Source organism: Gobio gobio (assembly GCF_949357685.1).
Source record: "Gobio gobio genome assembly, chromosome: 12".
Taxonomy (NCBI): domain Eukaryota; kingdom Metazoa; phylum Chordata; class Actinopteri; order Cypriniformes; family Gobionidae; genus Gobio; species Gobio gobio.
In genome coordinates this window covers 18,940,418-18,963,002 of record NC_137105.1, presented here as the reverse complement: position 1 = coordinate 18,963,002, position 22,585 = coordinate 18,940,418, and the positions used below count along the sequence as shown (strand labels likewise).

The 22,585-nt window shown below is 37.1% G+C and overlaps 2 protein-coding genes across 4 annotated transcripts; both read left to right on the top strand.

The window, feature by feature from the left end:
* Positions 1 to 1,275: 1,275 nt before the first annotated feature.
* On the top strand, positions 1,276 to 3,711 carry LOC307134834 (putative nuclease HARBI1). Of its 3 annotated transcripts, none has more exons than XM_079830857.1 (4): positions 1,276 to 1,520; positions 1,913 to 1,951; positions 2,394 to 2,487; positions 2,570 to 3,711. In XM_079830857.1, exons 1-4 carry the CDS (start codon positions 1,426 to 1,428, stop codon positions 3,509 to 3,511), a joined length of 1,170 nt encoding a protein of 389 aa, XP_079686983.1. In that variant the 5' UTR covers positions 1,276 to 1,425; the 3' UTR covers positions 3,512 to 3,711. The 3 variants fall into 3 exon arrangements, with proteins under 3 accessions (XP_079686983.1, XP_079686984.1, XP_079686982.1); XM_079830858.1 differs by having other exon boundaries at positions 1,276 to 1,801; XM_079830856.1 differs by having other exon boundaries at positions 1,288 to 1,727.
* Positions 3,712 to 4,318: 607 nt separating this feature from the next.
* On the top strand, positions 4,319 to 21,232 carry sec63 (SEC63 homolog, protein translocation regulator). Its single transcript, XM_079831421.1, has 20 exons — positions 4,319 to 4,559; positions 6,306 to 6,405; positions 7,101 to 7,215; positions 7,323 to 7,435; positions 7,740 to 7,801; positions 7,884 to 7,942; positions 8,041 to 8,091; positions 10,476 to 10,584; positions 10,698 to 10,792; positions 11,139 to 11,271; positions 12,033 to 12,125; positions 12,717 to 12,862; positions 13,172 to 13,319; positions 13,419 to 13,507; positions 15,640 to 15,699; positions 15,831 to 15,995; positions 16,413 to 16,571; positions 16,657 to 16,857; positions 18,510 to 18,614; positions 18,922 to 21,232. Exons 1-20 carry the CDS (start codon positions 4,436 to 4,438, stop codon positions 19,057 to 19,059), a joined length of 2,265 nt encoding a protein of 754 aa, XP_079687547.1. The 5' UTR covers positions 4,319 to 4,435; the 3' UTR covers positions 19,060 to 21,232.
* The last annotated feature ends 1,353 nt before the right edge of the window (positions 21,233 to 22,585 follow it).

Below are 22,585 nucleotides of genomic sequence, written 5' to 3'. Positions count from 1 at the left end.
TTGCTAATGATAATGTTTGTTTAGGCTACTCCTTAATTTCGTATTCATACTGAACTTCCTCTAAGAAAGCAAATAGTACATTAAAATGTACAAAATAAGCAGCAGGCTAAAATATCACAGTAATATTGATATAGTTTTACCCAGACAAACTGTTTGATAGCCAGCGACGCTTTATCTGTACCAGTAAGTCAGAATCAAGTATTCCAGAGATTATTATTTTATTATAAAAAAAAAATATGTTTAGGGTCAAATTTTAGTCTCAAATGATTAGCCTACAAATGCATTGGGACCATGAACACATACATGACCTTTATTTTACCATTTCTACTACTGAATATCTATTGATCCTAACTGTAAAAGGAAATAACCATGACCCTCATTGTACAAAGACTGTACGTAATATATATTTGTGCACAAAACAAAATTAATTGCTTAATTTTCATGCAACTTGTTAGGGTTGATTTTTATACTTGGATGTATGGCCTTATAGTGCATACATCCTCCATGTAATAATGTGTAAATTAAGATGAGGGTTGTGACCTATACACAATTACTCCCTGCATATTTAACTCTGTCTGATTAACACAGGACGGTAAGAGCATCTCTCAAGTCTGAAGCAAGCACGTCTCATCACTGTAGCTCTTATTTGTTATTTTGTGCTGCCATCATTATTCAGGTCAATGGGATTGAAGAGGAAATGGCAAAGGTTATTGAGGAGGGTTTGAGCATGATCACTTCCTCTCGTTTTTACTCTCTCTCTCTCATATCAACACAGGCACTTGATGTTTTTTTGTAAATAATGTGGAATTTATTAACAGTTGAACCATAGTTGAACCATAGGCTACTTGTATCTGCATTACACGGAGATGAATCATGATTGTATTACTCTGCTGCCATCTATCGATGGAATGTGATTTAAGGCACACTTTGATCAATTATTGAATTAATAGATTGAGACAAGGTATGTTTTCATTCCATCACTGCCAGATTAAGTTGGTTTGCTGGTTTTTAGGCTGGTCATTGTTTTTAGCAGGTCACTCTCGGAAACCAACATTTAGGCTAAACTAGCAGAATACCTGCTTAGCCAGGCTGGCGACCAACTTAAATCAGAGGAGACCAGCTAACTATTTTGGGCTGATTTAAGATATAAGGCTAGTTTATTGGTTAGTCGCAGGCTCGCAGCAATATCCAATGAAGAAAATGAATCACATTCAAGAAAGAAAAAGCCTAGCTCAATTCATCACATATGTCGATTTGCCATAAGAGGGCGACATTGCAGCATCAGTTGCCGCGTTTTTGACGTGTGTTTACCGTGCTAGTGCGTGCCATGGCCAGTCGCGTTTTCTCTGTATTTGACCGTGACTTCTCGGGGGTTTAGTCCGCCGAATATCTTGGTCCAAAGCGGGACAGGCATGATGTGTGGCCATGAACAAAAACGGAATGTATCCGACTCAGGAGACTATCAGCACCCCTGCTCATTTCCCATGTTTTCATGTCAGGCTACCAGCTAACCTCAACATGTAATGCATTTTAAACAATTATCAGATCAAAACACACTTTCAGACCCCAGCGAGTGTTTGGAATAACTTGAAATAATAAATAACGCAGAAAAGTGCGGAAAGCATGGCGCTGGGAACATGTATTGCTTTTTTATTAGCAGACAGTTACGATGCTGAAGATTTCATGTTTTTCAAGAAAAATTCGACTCGCAAACGCCAGGAAGCCAGGTGAATAAAATCTGTATATATCGCAGGATATATTCATTCTGTTGCCCAGCCTGTTGAAAACCCTTCTTGAGCTGGTAATGTTTCAAACGTGGTTGCCCTTCATTTGCTGGTTGACTGGAAAAAGCTATTTTTAATTCCCTCAATGATGCAAATTATTATCTCTAAATGAATCTGTATTTCAATAGAATGAAGCTGAAAACTGAACAAAGTGATAATCTGCAGAGGTAAGATCGTCCACACAGCATTTGACGAAAGAAAGACACCTTTATAAATTGTTATATAAACATTTTTATATAATATTAAATGTTATATAAATGCTCATTATTATTAACATTTGTTAATATAACATTATTATAACATAAAATAACATTATTAACAATACAAACATTTATTAATAATTTGTTAACAACATGTGTTCTTTACTTCAATGAGCTCATTGTTTCTGCCTTAAATTAATACATTGTTTATTAATTCATGGCCTACTGTATGATTTGTAGCCTATATATTTCTGAAATCCATAACTTGGACACAGTCACCTCTGATAACAGATCACTCTAAATTGTAATGTTGACACGCATTTTCTGTAAAGCTGCTTTGAAACGATATGCATTGCGAAAAGCGCTATACAAAAAAATGTGAATTGAATTATTCTTTTTCACATGTCAGAGAAGAAGAAAGAGAAGTTTTCAAAACCGTGCTGCAAAGCTTGACAATCAATGAGTTTAAGAGTCACTTCCAGCTGACGCCAACTCAAACTGAGGTACTTAAGTTAATGCTGGTCCTACCTTTTGCTAATCTCATTTGTATTTTGTAAACGTATTGTTTTCTTTTTGTGTTTGTAGGAATTGGTACGGCTGCTGGCACCCTGTAAATGGACTGCCGTTAGGCAAGAGGGATGGACAGTGTGGCATGCTGTGCTTGCAAGTCTGTGGGCTCTTTCTACCCGAGAGTCTTACCACAGTGTGGCAAACCGCTTTCACATCACAGAGTCACTCATTTGTGATCAGCTGGATGAATTCTGCACCCTTATCACAAGCAACTTGGCTAATGAAATTCACTGGCCTCAGGGAGAGGAAGCAGAAATGTCTGCACTGGGCTTCTTTTCTTCTGTGGGGTTACCAGATACTCTCTGTGTAGTAGGAACTTGTTTCATTCCTATTGAGAAGCCTACCGACGTGCCAGATCCAGAGGTATATAGAGATGCAGAGGGGTTGTACTCTATAAAACTCATGGCTTTTTGCAACCACAAGGGTCGTTTTACTTATGTGTCTGCAGAGCACCCTAGAAACTGGCATAACTCAAGAGTACTGTTAGCCACAGAGATTGGAAAGGCATTGCAGGAAGACCCAGTGGCTCTCTTGCATGGCAAGCACATCATAGGTGATTCCACCTTTCCACTTTCAGAGCACTTCCTGACCCCGTTCCCTGATTACGGAACAGTCGGACAGAAAAAAGTATGTTATAACCAGAAAGTGCAGTCATCTCTTGCAGTGGTGCAAGGCTCCATGCATACTCTGAGATCTCGTTTTCATAGGCTCCGGTGTCTGCAGAAGCATTCCATTCGTCAAACCAGCTTAGCTGTGAAAGCCTGCTGTATTTTATACAACATGTTCCTAGAAACGTATAATGTGCCAGTGGACTGCATGGAAGATGACATAACCCAAAAACATTTCCACGAACTACCTTATGGACACTCTGGAAGCCTTGGTGGAATATCTAAAAGACAAGACATCACAGCCTTACTTGGGCGAGCCACTAAGAAAAGAAAATGCGTGTACAATTAGAACATTAATTTCAGTTTTGCATTTGAAAATGAATGCAATGGTGATAAAATGTCCTACTTGAAATTTGATGGTGACTTTTGTGTAAACAAGTCAAAAATCACAGTAGTTTGTTGGAGTGATGATATGTCATAAAATTACATATACTAAATAAAATTAAAAAAAATCAAGTGTTTGTCTAATAAAATCTCTATTAAGTATCTAAAGTTTTCATCTGAAAATTATTCTGGTTCATTTAAACGTATTCTATGCATTAATGATCCATTCAACATTATGGAATGTATTTTGATAGTTACTAATAATAAATAATTAAATAAAACAATTTAGTTAAATTATATATGCATTCTGGGGTCCTTGGGTTGGCTGGGAGCCTGTGTGAGGGGTCCCTTGGTTGGGCAACTGGTTTAAAGTTCATTGGCGTTCAAATAAATGAAAAAATGACAGCGTGAAGAACTGAAGAAAAAAAAACATCTAAAAACAAATGGTGTAAAAACACGTACTACTCAAACGCGCACGCGTAGAACACGTACACTGGTACTTAAAAACGGCGCACAGGTTTTTCGTATTTCAGAACTACGACAGCAAGCGGCGAGGCGTTATTAACACGTCACAATAAATGTCTGTCGTGTTGAGCGTAGAAATATATTCATCCTTTATACTACAAACAACTTAATCGTAGTACTGTAACATAAAATGCTTTTTTAAAATATACCTACCGATTCTTTACATTATCAACTTAGGCGGGCAAAGTCTTAATAAAAAATAATACGTACAACGGGGGACTTTAATTTTGAAAACAATCGCTATCGTGACAGAATGTGCGTGGACGCTGGCTTCCCTCTCCCGCATATGTGTCTAGTCCTACAGTGGAGCGACTGATACGGCGGCAAGGCGGCAGAAAAAATCGGGGTTTAGTGCCGCTGCGAAATGGCTGGGCAACAGTTTCAGTACGACGACAGTGGCAACACCTTTTTCTATTTCCTCACGTCATTTGTGGGACTAATAGTCATCCCAGCCACCTATTACCTCTGGCCCCGGGATCAGAATGCGGGTAAGGCCCCATATGCTAATGCACTACCAGCTAACCAGTTGCCTGTCGCTTTACTGATCAGCCTTGATAACCAGATTGAGTATTTGTTGATATTGGAGTTTTTAATAAAACGAATGCCAAGAGTAAATCCAGTAATGACACCAAGGGCTCTCTAGATTGTTAATGTGTGGTATTAGCAGCTGACCCTTATTCAAATCAACTAGACTAGGTGGGATATTTACAGTATTTTTGAAGTGTCAGTAATTGATCATGATGCAGATATTTATACACAAGGCTTTTCAGGTTTTGAGCTTTGCTACCATCACACACCAGCTACCCACGTTAATGTAGTGGTCATCCGTTTAATTGGCTTGTTTTCTTATGTCCTCGTTTGTTTACGCTGGCAAACACATTGCTTCGGTCAACTTATCTGATCATATAATATATTGCAGTGCATTTTGACTTTTCCCTCTGCATGGCATTCATTGCCACTCCCACAAAATTTTCAGCATGTGTTATGAAATGTATATTCACCATCTTGTGAATTGTAGTCTTTCACGAACTGCCTCTTTCATATACATGCTGTTTAAAAATAGACATGCTATTAAGGCAAGAACAAGTTGATAATTCACAACAATAAATCCAGCCATAATTGCAAGTAATGGCATGTAGTTTCTGCAGGCTACATGGAAGAAAATACAGAAATAAACACAGTTAAAAATAACAAATTTAGAATGAAATGCTTACAATGAGATACAAAATGTAAATAAATATGCATTTGTAATTAACAGAATAAGTATAAACAGCTGTAGAAACTGTTCAGCTGTGCAAACAAGAATGCAGCGTGTAACACATAAGTAACATTCAAGAAAAGGTTCATTAGTTTCTTGGTTTTTACAGCACATTAATGCTCAGTAATTTCATACCTGGCTGAAAACACCACAGTTTAATTTTTTGTGCGTGCGCGTCTAAAACCCTCTAGCTAGATATTAGTAAAGATGGTTTTATTGCACAAATATCATTGTCTCTTGTTCATTTCTGTTATATAACAATATTTTGGCACACTTTCAGGCAGCTTTTGTAATCTGGCTTTCAATCTAAGAGGGGCACAATGGGTCACATTCAGAAAAATATATAAAATGCCATAAGTTTGTAATAGACCTTATTCGGGGCAACGCTATAACAGGTATGAAAGCAAGCCTGTGAGGGATAACCTTGCCGTGTTTTCAATAGCATCCCCTGTTTAAAGCTCCTAGATCACTTATTTTCCACAGCTCATGTTTTCTGGAGTTTTATGTCGACTGAGTTTTCTTGTAAAGATATTTTTGCAATGTTTCGTCAGCAGGACGATGCAAAAACACATTAATTAATAGTATAACCCACTGAAGAGATGTAAGTCCATCCCTCACAGCCTCACTTTCATTCCCGTTAAGAATTAAAGATGGCGCTGCTGTGACTAAGGTCTATACCCCACTAAATAAAAAGTACCGTAGTACTACCATGCTTGGGCATGTTAATGTTAATATTGTTTTGTTGCACTGGTACTGTAAATACTGTGATATAAATATGGTAAGCAATGCATTGCAGAATCAGTACCATGAAATATATCAACATACCATAGCATTTTTATCCGAAAATATCCATGTACAATGGCTGAGTACTGTTTTGGTATGGGCTGTATGTTTGTTTGCATGGTGAGTGAGAATTAGATTGCACAATTGTGTATTTTAATTCTCATTCTTGTCTGTTACGTAAATTAATTCGCAGAGCAATTGCGGTTGAAGAGTTTACGAAGAGTCCATGGAAGATGTCTGTGGTATCGCCTTCGGCTTATGAAATCACAGCAGAGCATTGTTCCAACACTTAAGTAAGTGATTACGTTTGTGTGTAATTGGTACGTTTCAGGGGAATTTTGCTGTCTTTTTGCGGTTTGTAAGCCTTTAGTTTTGCATAGATTGTTATTATTGCAGTAGTTTGTATATAGTGTGCACTGGGGAACATTTGCATTTGGACAATAGCATCTGGATGATTTCAAATGCAAATGAATTTGCTCTTTATGCATAAGTATATTAAAGGAGATAAAACATATATTGTATATATTAACATGTATATTAAGTGCTTGGTACTCTGAAAACATTATTTATTATTATGAATCACCAATAGGCCAGCAGTTATTTCATGGTGGTGTAACTTTTTTTGTGTTTGCAAGTATTAGTATATTGATATCAGACTATTTGAAAGCGATTTAGATCTATTTGATTGTAATGGTGGGATTCAAATTTGCTGTCGTCTTGTATATTTCTGTGGCACCTCACACAGTTGTCAACATTTATGAAATTATTAATTCTTCAGCAAAACAATGATCTCAGACACTTGTCAACTATTTAAAGCACAAAGCTTGCATCAGATGCTTGTAGTATTCAGAAACATCCCATCTTTAATGGTTTAAATCTGCTCTTTTGGCTATTTAGTCACCATTACATATACAGCCGCTACTGTCTATTTAATTGTAAATTTTGGTTACAAATTAAAATTCATTTTTTTTGTTCTATGTCATTTTAGAAAAGCAGCCCTGTTGTTTGGGTGGGCAGTATTTCTTTTCCTGGCCTATAAGGTGTCTAAATTAGATCGAGAGTACCAGGAGTATAACCCCTATGAGGTCCTCAACTTGGACGCAGTAAGGACAACATTCTTGCTTTCTCTCTTGTTAATGTTGTTCTTTGTCATTTTAATCTCTAAAATGCTTCTTCTCTAGATTTATAGATCCATTATGTTTCTGTTTAGGGGGCATCTGTTGCTGAGATTAAGAAGCAGTACAGAGTTCTGTCTCTAAAACACCATCCTGATAAAGGTGGAGATGAGGCCATGTTCATGAAGCTTGCTAAAGCTTACTCAGCGTAAGACTGCTGCTGCCACCCTTTTTATTCATAGTTGCCTTTTAAATTTAATGTCAAGTTATTTGAGCTGTTGCAACTAATTTTTCTGTGCGAGTTGGTGTTGGTATTGCAGTGTGTTGTAATAGGTGCAGCACAATTCAATTCATAAAAGCTGTTCATATAAAATGTCATCCACTGTGCCAGAATTAAATGCTTAATCTTCTTGAAATACCTACGGTGCACCTTTCTAGTACTTGTCAATATGGCACAGCATGTCATCATCAGAGTTTTTGAAATTGTTTTCCACACTCATACTTTCTCACAGTTTGACTAATGAGGAATCACGGAAAAACTGGGAGACATATGGCAACCCTGATGGCCCGAGAGGTGATGATTTCTTTAACTTGTTAACTTCTTGATTGATCATTTAGTGTTGCCTATACTAAAAGAAAAATTCACTCTCAATCAGTGACGAGTTTTGGAATCGCTCTTCCTGCATGGATTGTTGACCAGAAAAATTCCATGCTGGTAAGTTCACCTACTATTTTTTTTTTCCTTTTTTTCTCCAGTTGTCAATTAAGTGTCAACTAAAAATTTGATAAATTGTTTGCTTGTGCCTTTCACAGGTGCTGCTGGTCTATGGTTTGGCTTTTATGGTCATACTTCCTGTGGTTGTGGTAAGCTAGTCTTCTAGTGGCAATCAATAACTTTAGATTCAAGAGAACACATGTATACTACCGTTCAAAGTTAGAATGTGACTAGGGCTGAAACGATTCATCGAGTTACTCGATTAACTCGATTACAAAAATTCCTCGAGGCAAAAATTCTGCCTCGAAGCCTCGTTAAATTCCTATGACGCGCACTATACGCGCAGGGAACTGATTCACACGGACCGCTGTTCAATGTTCAGGAAGCACACCATAGTGCGGGATACATTTTGAATTTAATTTAGATTCTAGATGGCCAGAATCACTATAGTAACTGCATGTTTTACACAGTTTATGTAAGTTGATTACCGTTCTTATAGCTGCCACACGCGCGCGGCGCGCGCAACCCCCGAAGCCAGATCGCTTTCACTTTCGTCCTCATAAAGTTTTTCAAGTAAAAGCTTTTAAAGCCTTGCCAGTTTGAACATTGAAGCGGTTGTGCACTATTCAAAAACAACAATACGGAAAACTTATCCGTTCAGTGCTCAATTTTTTTCTGTGACACGGAGAGTTGAGCCGTGTCGCGTCTTTGACAAGGCGCGCGCCCTGAAGGCAGACCTCTTTTCACGTGAAGATCGCGCGCGGAGAGCAGCGCAGAACTGATAGTAGAAAATCAGTAACACACACACACGCACGCATGCACCCTCCTCTCTCTCTCTCTCGCGCGTGCCAGTCAGACCAATCGTGGCAATGCATCACATATGCTTAAACTTTTATGTAGCCACGCAACAATAATTTCAGCGTTCACTGTATACACCGTGATGTGATGTTGTGACGCGATTTTTCGAACGTATACTTCACCTTAAATGCACCGCTATGCAAGTGATGCAAGCCGCAGCGTTCTATTAAAAATGAATGTATGTATTTCTGCTGTACCAAACTGCAATGAAGCCTCACACACACACACACAGGTTGCTAGGTTACCATAGCAAATAGGCTCACCACATATGAACTATTATTTGTTAGTAGCCTAATGGTAAATGCTGCAGGTGTAGAAATCTACATAAAAGATATTTACTTTGATGTCAGCACTAGATTACAGCATGAAACCTGTTGTGCATATTAATAAATTAAATTGCTTTTCCTCTTCATTTTCGTTATGCATTATTTGTTTTGCTTGTTTAAAAACACTGGAAAAAAATTATCCGATTAATCGATTTATCGATCAACTAAGTGATAGATTAATCGATTGCAAAAAGAATCGATAGCTGCAGCCCTAAATGTGACCATCACACAGTGTGCAGAAGTTGGCAACTTTCTGCAGAGTCAATAGTTACAGACCTCCAAACTTCGTGTGGCCTTCAGATTAGCTCAAGGACAGTGCTTAGAGAGCTTCATGGAATGGGTTTCTGTGGCCAAGCAGCTGCATCCAAGCCTTACATCACCAAGTGCAATGCAAAGCGTCGGATGCAGTGGTGTAATGCACGCTGCCACACGACTCTAGAGCAGTGCAGACATGTCCTCTGGAGTGACGAATCACGCTTCTCTGTCTGGCAATACTTGCCTGACTGCATTGTGCCAAGTGTTAAGTTTGGTGGAGGGGGGAATTATGGTGTGGGGTTGTTTTTCAGGGTTTGGGCTTGGCCCCTTAGTTCCAATGAAAGGAACTCTTAATGCTTCAGCATACCAAGACATTTTGGACAATTTCATGCTCCCGACTTTGTGGGAACTGTTTGGGGATGGCCCCTTCCTGTTCCAACATGACAGCGCACCAGTGCACAAAACAAGGTCCATAAAGACATGGATGAGCGAGTTTGGTGTGGAGGAACTTGACTGGCCTGCACAGAGTCCTGACCTCAACCCGATAGGACACCTTTGGGATGAATTAGAGTGGAGACTGTGAGCCAGGCCTTCTCATCCAACATCAGTGCCTGACCTCACAAATGCGCTTCTAGAAGAATGTTCAAAAATCCCCATAAACACACTCCTTGTGGAAAGCCTTCCCAGAAGATTTGAAGCGGTTATAGCTGCGAAGGGTGGGCCAACTCCATATTAAACCCTACGGATTAAGAATGGGATGTCATTAAAGTTCATGTGCATGTAAAGACAGGCAGCATCCCGAAACTTTTGACAATATAGTGTTTTTTTTTTTAGGATTCTTTGATGAATAGAAAATTCAAAAGAATAGTACCTTTAATAGAATTTAATGCATCCTTGTGGAATAAAAGAGAACAATTCATTGAAAAAAAAAGAAAAAAACACTACTGACCCTGGCCTGAACTTTTAAACGGTAGTCTAACTGTTAGGTCTTATTGTACAAGCATTTTGGAAACTGCACTATAAAACCCCTTTTATTGATTTCCATTGATTAATGTACTGACAAACTCTATAGTAACGTGTGCATTTGTTTTTAGGGCACATGGTGGTACCGTTCCATCCGCTACAGTGGTGATCAGATCCTGATCAACACAACTCAGCTTTTTATGCACTTTATGTACAAAACACCTACAATGAACATGAAACGTAAGTGTACACCTAGAAGGACACAAGGTCACCATTAAGAAAACAACTACTTTATGACATCCTTTCGTGAATTAGTTTGGGTCCTCAGACTGAGTCTCTCCTCTGTTTGACAGGATTGGTGATGGTCTTGACAGCAGCATTTGAGTTCGATCCTCGTAGTAATAAAGAGGCCATTATAAGACCAACAGACAACATAGAAGTTCCCCAGGTAAAATGTTTAAACATTTAAATGCATTTTGTGCCAAAGGTTTAAGAGTGCTTAAAGATACGGCTTGTGGATAATGAATACAATTTGTCGTTACACTTTATTTTAAGGTGACATAGTTAAATTGTAATTACTCAAATAAGTACTGAGTAATGTTAATTAACTGCATTCACTTACTATAGAATTACGGTTAGGGTTGATTTAGAGTAAGTTACTTCTAATTATGCATAATTTACTGTCATTACTATATTAAGTACTTGTAGTAACTTGTAACTACATCACCTTAAAACAAAATTTTTCCAAATTTCTTATCGTGAATATAATGTTGGGTGCTTATTCCTTTTTGCAGTTGATTCGGGAGCTGGGGAACATTAATGTTAAGAAGAAGGAGCCTCCGTTCTGCTATCCCTACAGCCTGAAGGCTCGAGTCTTATTACTTACACACCTTGCCAGGATGGATGTTTCTGAGAACATAGAGGAGGGTAAGTATTCACGCATACCTCCTCAAGTGTCAACATTTATTTATGTAAGATAATACCACAACAACTACCTGTCTAATACAATTCATTACATTTATGCATTCGACAGACAGTTTTATCCAAAAGCATTCAAGCTATACATTGCAAGTATGTGTTCTCCTTGGGAATCAAACCCATAACCTTATTTATGCTAATGCCATGCTCTACTAGTTGAGCTACCTGAACTGTATTCATGTTGAATTATCATTGTAAATAATTTGGTTATTAAAGGGATAGTTATTAAAATTAAAATTACCCCTTGATTTACTCACCCTCAAGCCATCCTAGGTGCCATCCTAGGTTCTTTCAGACGAATACAATTGGAGTTATATAAAAAAATCTCCTGGCTAATCCAAGCTTTATACTGGTAACCTGTGCGACGTATGACGTCAGGCATAGTTTTAAATATGGATATTTTTCTTATAAAAACCCATAGATTTACTTCAGAAGGCCTTTATTAACCTCCTGGAGTCGTGTGGATTACTTTTATTATGGATGGATGGATGCACTTTTTTGGGCTTCAAATTTTGGGCTGCCATTCACTGTCATTTTATAATGCTTGAATTAGCCTTTTTTTATATATAACTCCGATTGTATTTGTCTGAAAGAAGAATGTCACATACACCTAGGATAGCTTGAGGGTGAGTAAATAATGGGATAAGCTTCTTTTTCGGGTGAACTATACTTTTAATGTGAATTAATTGGCAGTTTTGTATCTTCTGCAGATCAAAGGTTTGTGGTGAAGAAGTGCCCTGCTTTACTACAGGAAATGATCAATGTTGGCTGTCAACTCACTATGATGGCAACCAGTAGAGGAGGTAGCTTGAAAACAATGTTTTCAAATATCGATCGATGGACTAAGGCTTCATTTTTTCATTAATATATACACTACAGTTCAAAAGTTTGGCTTCAGTATGATTTTTGATTTGAAAGAAATTAATACTTTTTATTAAACAAGAATGCATTGAATTGATTGAAAATGACAGTAAAGACTTTAAATAATTTTTTTTTTAACTATTTCAAATAAATACTTTTGTTTTGAACTTTCTATTAGTTAATGAGCCCTGAAAGGTAATGGTATCATGGATTCCACACAACAATATCAAGCAGCACAACTGCTTCAACATTGATGATACAATTTTAGACTGATTTTCTAAAGGATCATGTGACATTGAAGACTGCAGTAATGGCTGCTGAAAATTCAGCTTTGCCAACACAGGAATAAAATGTATTACTTTTTTTTTTTTTAATAGTCAGAAAAAAATAAAATAATTATTTTAATTTGTAAATCTTTTTCACAATATAACTGTTTTTACTGTATTGGTGAGCATAAAAAAACTAAACTTTTGAACGCTGGTGTATGTATCATACCTGATTAAAACATATTTTTTGCTTGTTTGATCTTATAGGCCTTCGGGCTCCCAGGCTGACGTCCATAGAGAACTGCATGAAGCTGTCTCAGATGGTGGTTCAAGGACTGCAGGAGGCCAAGTCTCCTCTGCTGCAGTTGCCCCATTTTGAAGAGGAGCACCTCCGATACTGTATCTCTAAAAAGGTACTTCTTTCTCAAAGGTGTTACAGCACATAAATTGATCTGGTTGGGAAATGTTGTTGTTTTGCTATAGTATACTGTAACTCTAAAAACTGTGGCATTTTATTTTGTAAATCCATGCATAAGAATAGCTAGGGGTGTGAAGGAATCTGCTACATCAGTTAAACTTGCACTTTCTAAGTTGTGTAGGCTGCTCTGCTTTGTAAAAAGTTTAATTCAAACCGGAGTTACATACCCCACTTAAACTATGGTTAATATGCAAAACGTATGCTTTTCAAATGTCTAAATATGGTTCCCCTCTCTCATTCTTAGTATAAGGTGCGGACGTTGCAGGATCTGGTCAGTCTAAGGGACTCTGACAGGAGAAACATGCTTAGATTCCTTGGGGAGGAGAAGTATGATGAGGTCATGGCGGTTCTCGGGAGCTTCCCATACATCAACATGGAAACCAAACTTCAAGGTGGGTTTAATCAGTGTTTGTACACGCATACGTTCAATAACAAAACATTACTTGTGATTTTGAATACCTGAACTCTGTCTATGTTTCATCACTACACAGTGTTGGACGATGAAGATAGCAATAACATCACAGCAGGATCCATTGTCACAGTTACAGTTACCCTGACAAGGAAGAGTTACAGACTGTCTGTAAGTAGTACATTTGCGAGAATATCGCAAACATTTCTCATCCAGATGTTTACATCAAGGGGTTGTTCTACTTAACTATGTTAGTTGATTTGTGTGTTATGTGTGTATCAGTGATGCGCGGGTTGATCCAAAATGAGCGGGTGCCTGCGGTCACCCGCGGTTACCCGCGGTAACGAGTCATCCAAAATAATTTTTAAAGATATTCGGGTCGCGGTCGGTCGGGTCATCCTTATTTTCCTTTTGAATGTTGAGCGTTATTAACTTTTTAATAAATACTGACGCGGGACAAAATGCTCGCTTTCCCAACACGTTGAACTGAGCAATGCCATTGTGCCATTTTAATAGGCTACTTTTAAACGCATATAGCTCAGAAAAGTCAGTTTTAGTATTTTCTGAGAGGGGGCGGGATTTTTGTTGTCAGGGGAGAGACGCACACATCGATTAGACTGGATAAACACATGCAGCATCTTAATTGTTAAGAAATTGAAACAAAATAAATGAATAAATCAATCCATTAGGAGCGCAAACTGTTCTTTTTCTGAATGCTGTATGATATAGGCCTAGTCTAGTGTTATGTAATAAACATGTAATTTAGTTGAAGCTTCTATTCAAAAGCAACTACATCACTCAGCTGGCATAAGAAAGTGAAACTAGCTCTTAAGGGCTTTCTCGCAGTTGACCTGCTGATGACCTTCAAGCCGGGTCGAAACATAAACATCGCGTTCATCAATAGTATGCATCTAGACAGCTGAAATGGAAAATGATGGGCCGCCTCAAGAACTGCCTGCTCTCGCCGCTGCACCTCTGAGCGCACCACGTCAGGGCCTGAAACATTTTCTCAATGGCCCAATGAGCTACGCTGAGCATTTATTACTTTAAAAAAATGCGGGTCAGGAAGCGGGTCGGGTACAATATTTTCTTCTTTTTTTTTTGCGGTCCGAGTTGCGGGCGGGTTAGTTGAAAACGTCGGTCGGGTGCGGGTTGTTTATACATTGACCCGCGCATCACTGGTGTGTATTATGCGTGTTGATTATGGTCATGGAATGGCACACCTTGCAGTTGCAGCAGACATCCACAAGAGGTCAATGCTGAGCTTGTTTGTGTTTTTGGTTGAAAATTCATTTTAGCAATGACTATAATTACAATAGACTATCATATCTATTACCAAAAACAATCTTGATTATTTGAATTCTTTACTAATAATATTTTTTTTATTTATATAACGCCTTTCCAACACCCAAAGTCGCTTTACAAAGATGATTTTAAGGAACAGACACAAATAAACATCAACATCAAAGCACAATACACATACCAAGGAAATATACAACAGAGGTCCCTTACAACGTTAGGTTAGAGATACAGAAAACTGATAATTAGAATCTTGAAGTTTATACGCAAAGAAAAAGGAAGCCAATGAAGGTGATAGAGGATTGGAGTAATGTGCTCATTCTTTCTTGTGTGAGTGATCAAGCGGGCTGCAGAGTTTTGAACATATTGTAATCGTTTGATATTTTTGGCTGAAAGGCCATAAAGAAATGAATTACAGTAATCTAGTTGAGATGTGACAGACATGTAACAGTTTCAGCATCCTGCTGACTAAGAGAGAATCGAATACGGGAGATATTGCATAGGTGGTAAAAAGCTGTCTTTACCACTTTACCAATGTGATCATTAAATAAAAGAGTGGAATCAATGAGAACTCTACGACTGCTCGAAATCTTGGTGGGCATTATCAAGTCACCATCCAAAACTATCAGTTGATCGGATTATTTGGGCACAACAGATTTAGAGCCGATCAGTATCGGGTTTAACTTTCCTGAGTTAAATTTAAGGTAATTAGCCTCCAGCCAAAGCTTGAGTTCCTTGACGCAAGTTGTTAATGTAGGCGGAGGAAATACTGAGGCGGAAGGTGTGCTAAAATAAATCTGAATGTCATCTGCATAACAGTGGAAGTTAAGCTCATAGCGTTTGATTATTTGTCCAATTGGTAACTTATAAATAGTGAAAAGCAGAGGCCCCAAGACAGAACCTTGATGTACACCAGAACTGATGTATTTGGGGGAGGATTTGTGCTTTATTATTTGAATTCTTTACTCACAACAACATTGTACTAAATTTGTATTTGTGTTTAGGAGATGTTCGAGAAAGATGATGATGCACCTCTACCTACGGAAGAAGCTAATACAGAGGAGGTAGTAATGCTTTTAAGCTACACATTAATCAAACACAATATTATAATGATTTAAAAATACATATTTACATCTTGCTCTTTGCTCATTATCATGTCTGAATGTTTTAAAATTATTATTTTGTCATTTTGCAGCAAGGTGATGCTAAAAACAAAACAAAAGTTTGGCAAAATAAGAATAAAGGAGCTAAAAAAGCTGGCAAGTCCAAAAAGAAGAAACTGACTAAGAAGAAACCAGTCATTCAACAGCAAGCAAAGGTAGACAAGGCCAAACAGGCCAATGGCAACGTGGCAGGAAATGTAAGTAACCTAGAACATTTTTGCAATTTTTGGCTTTTGATGAAAATTACCTTCAGTTTTAGTCAACATGCACTCCTGTTCAAAAGATTGAGGTCAGTAAGTTTAATCGGTAAGAAATTAATACTTTTATTAATCAAGGATGCATTAAATTTATTAATTAAATTAATTCTACTAATATTTCACTACATGACTGTTTTTACTGTATTTTTTTAATCAAATAAATGCAGGCTTGGTGAGCATAATAGACTTTTTTCACAAAAAAAATCCTGCCAGTCCCAAACTTTTGAATGGTAGTTTATGTACGTGTCTTATTCATTCATTTTAGTTTTACTGTGATGCACATTTTCTGTGATTTATTATTGACAGAAAAAAACTAATATTTCATCCCATTGCGTATATTCATGTTTTCGTTCACAGGAAGTTGTTGCATCAAAAGAGGAAGAGGACGATCTCTCTGATAAAGGCAGTGAATCCGACGAAGCTGAGGGAAATAAGGACTCGCCCAGCGAGAGAGATGAGGAGAGTGACAAGCAGAGTGACACTGAGTTGGACGAGATCGCCGGCGACGATGAGGAGGTATGTGTTGTATCCCTTAGATGAGTGACTGCTGATGGTAGTTACTTCAGTGCAGCTTTCCATAACCAGCACATCTTTTATATAGGAATGGGAGGCCCTACAACAGAGCATTCAGCGTCGTGAAAGGGCACTATTGGAGACCAAGTCTAAGGTCACACACCCGGTCTACAGCCTGTACTTCCCTGAGGAGAAACAGGAGTGGTGGTGGCTCTACATCGCAGATAGGAAGGAGCAGACACTGGTGTCTATGCCCAATCATGTGTGCACACTCAAAGACACAGAGGAGGTGAGGCCACAACCACCTGTTTGTGCTCTATCACACTTTTTTTGTTTTGTTGAAAGGACATTTTGTTGCTCAGTGTTTTGACATTGTGTTGCTCAGTGTTTTGACAGTCATAGAATTTTAGTATATCCAGGTTTTCTGTGCCTGGAAGTGTCTTGAATTCTTTAAGTCATGGTAGTTTGTGGAAAATGTGCTCTAAAATATATTTATGGGCTAGATATTCTTATGGTGTGTGTGTGTGTGTGTGTGTGTGTGTTAATATATTATATTATATTATATTATATTATATTATATTATATTATATTATATTATATTATATTATATTATATTATATTATATTATAATATAATATAATATAATATAATATAATATAATATAATATAATATAATATAAATAAAAAATGACCCTGGACCACAAAACTAGTCATAAGTCGCACGGGTATATTTGTGGCAATAGCCAACAATACATTGTACGGGTCGATTTTTCTGTTATGCCAAAATCATTATCATTTGGATATTAAGTAAAGATCATGTTCCATGAAGATATTTTGTTAATTTCCTTTTTTGTTTTTTCCAACAGAAATGTATTATTAGTAGTAATATGCATTGCTACGGACTTCATTTGGACAACTTTAAATGCGATTTTTCTCAATATTTAGATTGCAGATTTTCAAATGGTTGTATCTTGGGCAAATATTGTCCTATCCTAACAAACCATACATCAATGGAAAGCTTTATTTATTCATTTATAAATCTCAATATATTATATAATTTTGTTATTTTCAATTTTACATTTTAGTGCTTCAACTCAAACTTACTTTAACCTTTCTCATTTTTGTTTAGTTTAAATTTTTCATCTAACATTTAGATATTTAAAATTTTATTTCAATTAACCAAAATGTTTTCAATACTTTTATTTTTTAGTTAGCTATAATAACCTGAAGTGAATGGTACACAAAATGTTCATTAGCGAATCATCTGTCTGAATCAGAATGATTTAAAAAAATCCTTTTCCACTAATCATAATTGACTGGTCATGGAAAGTTGTTAATGAAAGTGGGAACCCAAAAATCTCTTTATTGTTCTAATTGGTTCATAATTGTGGCAGTAGATTGTGTCATTCTAGGATTGTGCACTTCCATTTGGAGCGAAGCAAGATTTTCAGTCAGCTAATTAGGTGGGGTTTTTTTTTGCAAGTCTTATAATAGGAAAGCCCAGGCATTCAGAACTGGAATACATAATGGCAAAAACAAATCACTAAAATAATTCCAATATGGTGTGCTATCATTATAATATAATAAAATGGAAGAATAATAGAATGAGTGAGTGTTTTACTGTGTGTGTGTGTGTGTGTGTGTGTGTGTGACTGGCTGAATGGCACTAGCTGCAGAGTCTCCTGCGCAGCAGTTTTCCCCATAGCCTGTTGCCAGGCAACCTCCATACTGCAGTCTCTGTCTGGCTGCAGGACAGCCAGATGCCTGTCATAATTCTGTCTGACATAGTGAGTGCTTCCTCTTTGCGAGGAGCATGAGAATGCAAGGATGTAAACAAAAGGGTCATAAATCACCCTATATCTCCCAATTACTCCTCTGTATTTGATTTTACTAAGTTGTGTAAAGTGACCAATGATTATGTTAACTTCCTGTTTGCCTCAGGTTGAACTGAAATTCCCCGCTCCATCCAAAACCGGAAACTATCAATATTCCGTGATTCTCAGATCAGATTCATTCATGGGATTAGATCAGGTCAAGCCACTCAAGGTCAGTTTTTGTTTTTTTTCATTCTCTCTTCTTTAGAAATGCTCTTTTGTATTTGTTTAAATTATTTTTGTTAAATATTTGATAAAGTATTTTATGCAAAAATATACACACACACTAGAGTCTGTAAGATTGAATGTGTGTGTTTTTTTTTTTTTTTAATAATTCTTTTAAATAATTTAATATAAATGTTTTCTTTTTGGATATATTTTTAATGTAATTGTGTGATGGCAAAGCTGAATTTTCTGCAGCCATCACTCCAGTTTATCAATATGTTCATTTATTTACTACTATCTTTGTTTCGTTTTAGCTGGAGGTTCACGAGGCGAAGGCCATGTTGGATAACCACCCACAGTGGGATATCCCAGAAACTGAGGAAGAGGAGGATGACCCAGAGGACAGTGACGGTATTGAGGAATCTGAGGAAGACGAAGAAGACAACGACTAAACCAGTCATTTCATGCAAACTTGAGCACAGCTCATACACCCATGTGCCCACTCATGCGCACACACACTCGCTCCCACACACTCACATAGCCCCAGACCATTGCCGTCTTCTGGGCCGCCACACACCAGAGGCAAACAGGAGACAAGGACGTTGACGCCCCATCTTCCTGTTTAAAACACTCATGAATCACAAATCTGTCTGAACCGTTTATTTCTCCAATCAAAATAAGACTTAAGGAACTGTTGGTTATCTTTCCCTGCGTTCATCCAGTCGTTATCGGTGGGCTGTCACAGTGGTTATTTGTGGGGTCCAGCTGTGTTTCAGGTTCCTCTCCACTTGACGAAAAAGATGTCTGACCAACCAATGCGTCGGAAAAAAATAAAAACCGGAGTACCGCTGAAAAATCACACACCTCATGACTGTCATTTTTCAATGTCACCGTTTATGCTTCAAGGGTGTTTTCTACCTTATCATTTCGTAGTTTATTAGATATCAGATTTACCAGGTGTTTCCAATTTTACGAGGCTGTGTGAAGTGTAATCTGGAGTGAGCACAAGGACATGGTGCGCTCAGAGCTGTTTGTGCGGGAATTATGGGGGAAGGGGCCGCACTGCTGTGGGTTGCATCTCAAATTGTTCTCCATTGTCATGAAGTGTGGAAATTCAATACATTTATAAATCTCACCTATCTCAACTACGAGCGCAGGTTGTCTCAGCCTCACAAAAATGACTGCAGACATTCCACAGCCAGGTCTACTGTTCAGTCCTGATTTAACTTTTAATGTTGCTTTACCTAGAACTATTATCCCGCTGTTTCACAAATAAGCAGGTAGATATCAGACTGATTTCATGCCGCTGTGTATTAACATGGCCTAATTTCTTTTAAACCCCAAAATTCAATTTTTTGAATATTGAAATGTGATTTTTTTTTTTTTCCCCTTATATATTTATCTCACTGACTTTTTGAACTGGAAACAGAAAATTCCCCACTGTTGCAGACTGCAGTTGTTACAAAGAGCCTATGTTTCAATCGCGAATGTACACAAGTACAGGTCTTTTCCCATCAATCTGTTGGTCATAAGTGCAGTGAAAGACAGTTGGGTGGAATTGAAACCAAAAAGAAATGATTGAATGACTTCAGGACTTAGGACTTTTGGTATCCCATGGATCTGTATCCGTCAGTTATAAATAGTTTAGCTTGATTTTTTTTTTTTTCTCCTTCTTTTTAATTTATAAATATATAATTGTTTTACATTCCACTCGTCAAATATGAATGCCTTATTCAATGTATAGAATTTTAAGTGGCCACAAATATTGCAAATGCTTTGTGATGCAAAAACACCAATATGAGTGATGGGAATTATTGAGGGTCAGTGTTTATTTCTGTAAGTTTTTCTTGTTTTGTTTTTGTGCGTGGAGGGAAAGCAACAGGGCTTAAAAATTAAGGGTAGATTTGACATTTGTTTGGATATGATTATTATCGTTCCATCTAAATGTTTATTTTGCACCAGTGGAAGGTCTGACAGCGTATTGGAAGTGCTGATTTAGTGGTTGTGAAAATGCTAGTCTGGTCCGTTTATTTATCAATCAGTGGGAGAGGGTATGTTGACTGATATGAAATTATTTGAAATGTAGAAATGCGTATGAAATGATAATCTCTCCATTTATTGTTAATTTCTTTTTCTTTTTTAATTCATGAATTTATGACAGGAAATTGGATTTTCTTGTTTGTTCCCAATAGCTAATGTATTTTATAGTTACATTTGGAAAATTGCAAACATCTGTAGAAAGTTATTTTACTTATTTCCCCTTGCGTTCATTAGCATAAACACAATGTAATCTTTATTGACATGGGGAAAGTGTCATATTCTGGCTGCATGTAACACACACACACTCACAACCAATTTTATAAAATTACAAAGGTTTTACAGATAAATGGACATTTTAGTATTATAGCTCCAAAAAGATTGTAGCCTCAGAAAACATGCTGTGACTGAAGCGCACAGATTATGTCTCCGCATACACACACGCACACACACAGAGAGAAACTCACCGGCCAGAAAAAGGGGTGATTGCCTAGTAAACAGTATCTGCCACTTTTGTTTACAAGAAAACTGTCATTGTAAATGGAAAATATATATTATTTGTATTTAAATAAAATAACTTTTTAAATGATTTTCTTTTTGATTACACATGATTCAACACAAGCTTTGAGATGGAATACATGGTTTTATAGACTAAGAACTTACTAGACTGAGCTTTATTTGTCTTAAGGTACTTAGGGGCCCTTTGGAGGTTTTTTCTTCATTTTTCATGACATTTTCATAAACATTTTAAAGAAATGTTTGCTAATGATTTGTTAAAATATTATACAAAAGACAATGAAAGTTACTTTAAAGTGCTAAAAATCCTGCCTTTTCTGTATTGAGGGCCCCTGGGTGAGCTGAGAGTGGGGTTCCTCTGTGAAGTCTATACATCAGCATCCCAACTCTTCCTCCATCGTCTATATGAGTATCATGTATATGATTTTTCTATAGGCTATAAGGGTCTACACAGTCAAATTTGCAATTTGAACTTTAAATCGAATCATTTGAATTAAAAGAGAACCAAATGCTCTTAAATGTTGTTGAATATTGAAAGCAGCATCTCACAATTTACACCCTCTTTTTTTAATCATGGGAGTAATATGTTCCTGAATAATTTGTATTCATCGACTTTTTTCGACGTTTATATATATATATATATATATTTGTCCGTTTTAAGGAATTAAATGGCTATTAAACTAGTTAACGTCAAGTGTGGTGCTAGTCAAAACTCCACGCGCTGACACGTAATGTTATTATTATTGATTTAAAAAAATGAATGAGGGCAATAACTAGCTTTACTCTAGAATAGATAGGCAATAACAAGGCTATTCGCTCAATGCTTTTGATATTTAAACTGATTTTCGTGATAAGATAGGCTTTGTGAGTAGCTATAAAATGCGCCGTATTTTCCTATTTTTTTTTATTACGGAACATAGGCTATAGGGCCAGGCTATGGCTTTATGTATTTCCTCAGTGCGAAACCAACACCAGTGTTCGTCCCACTGACCTTGTGTGGCTTCCCGAACAGGTTGCGATACATATTCAACACCCAAATCCAACATATAATTATTTTTTTCTCTTTTCCCCCCCTTCTGATTTTGAATAGCTTGAGTAGCCTAAATGACCTCAAAGAACAGTGACATACATTTTCAAAATATAATTTTTTTTTTTTTTATAAAAGTTTTTATTTTAAAGAAATTTGTGCAAGATTTTTTTTAAATCAGATTATCTCAACACTCCAAATCAGTGATTCATTTAATACATTTTACATTTACATTATAGCCTACCTGTAGCCTACAGCTGAATGCGGGTAAGACGACTGGTTGGTAAAATTAGCTGATTTAGCTTACTGTAATTTAATAAAAATGGCATTGAACTTATTAAAAAATAACTATGTTGTATTTATGTAGGTCTGTTTAAAAAAGGAAACTGATACATTTA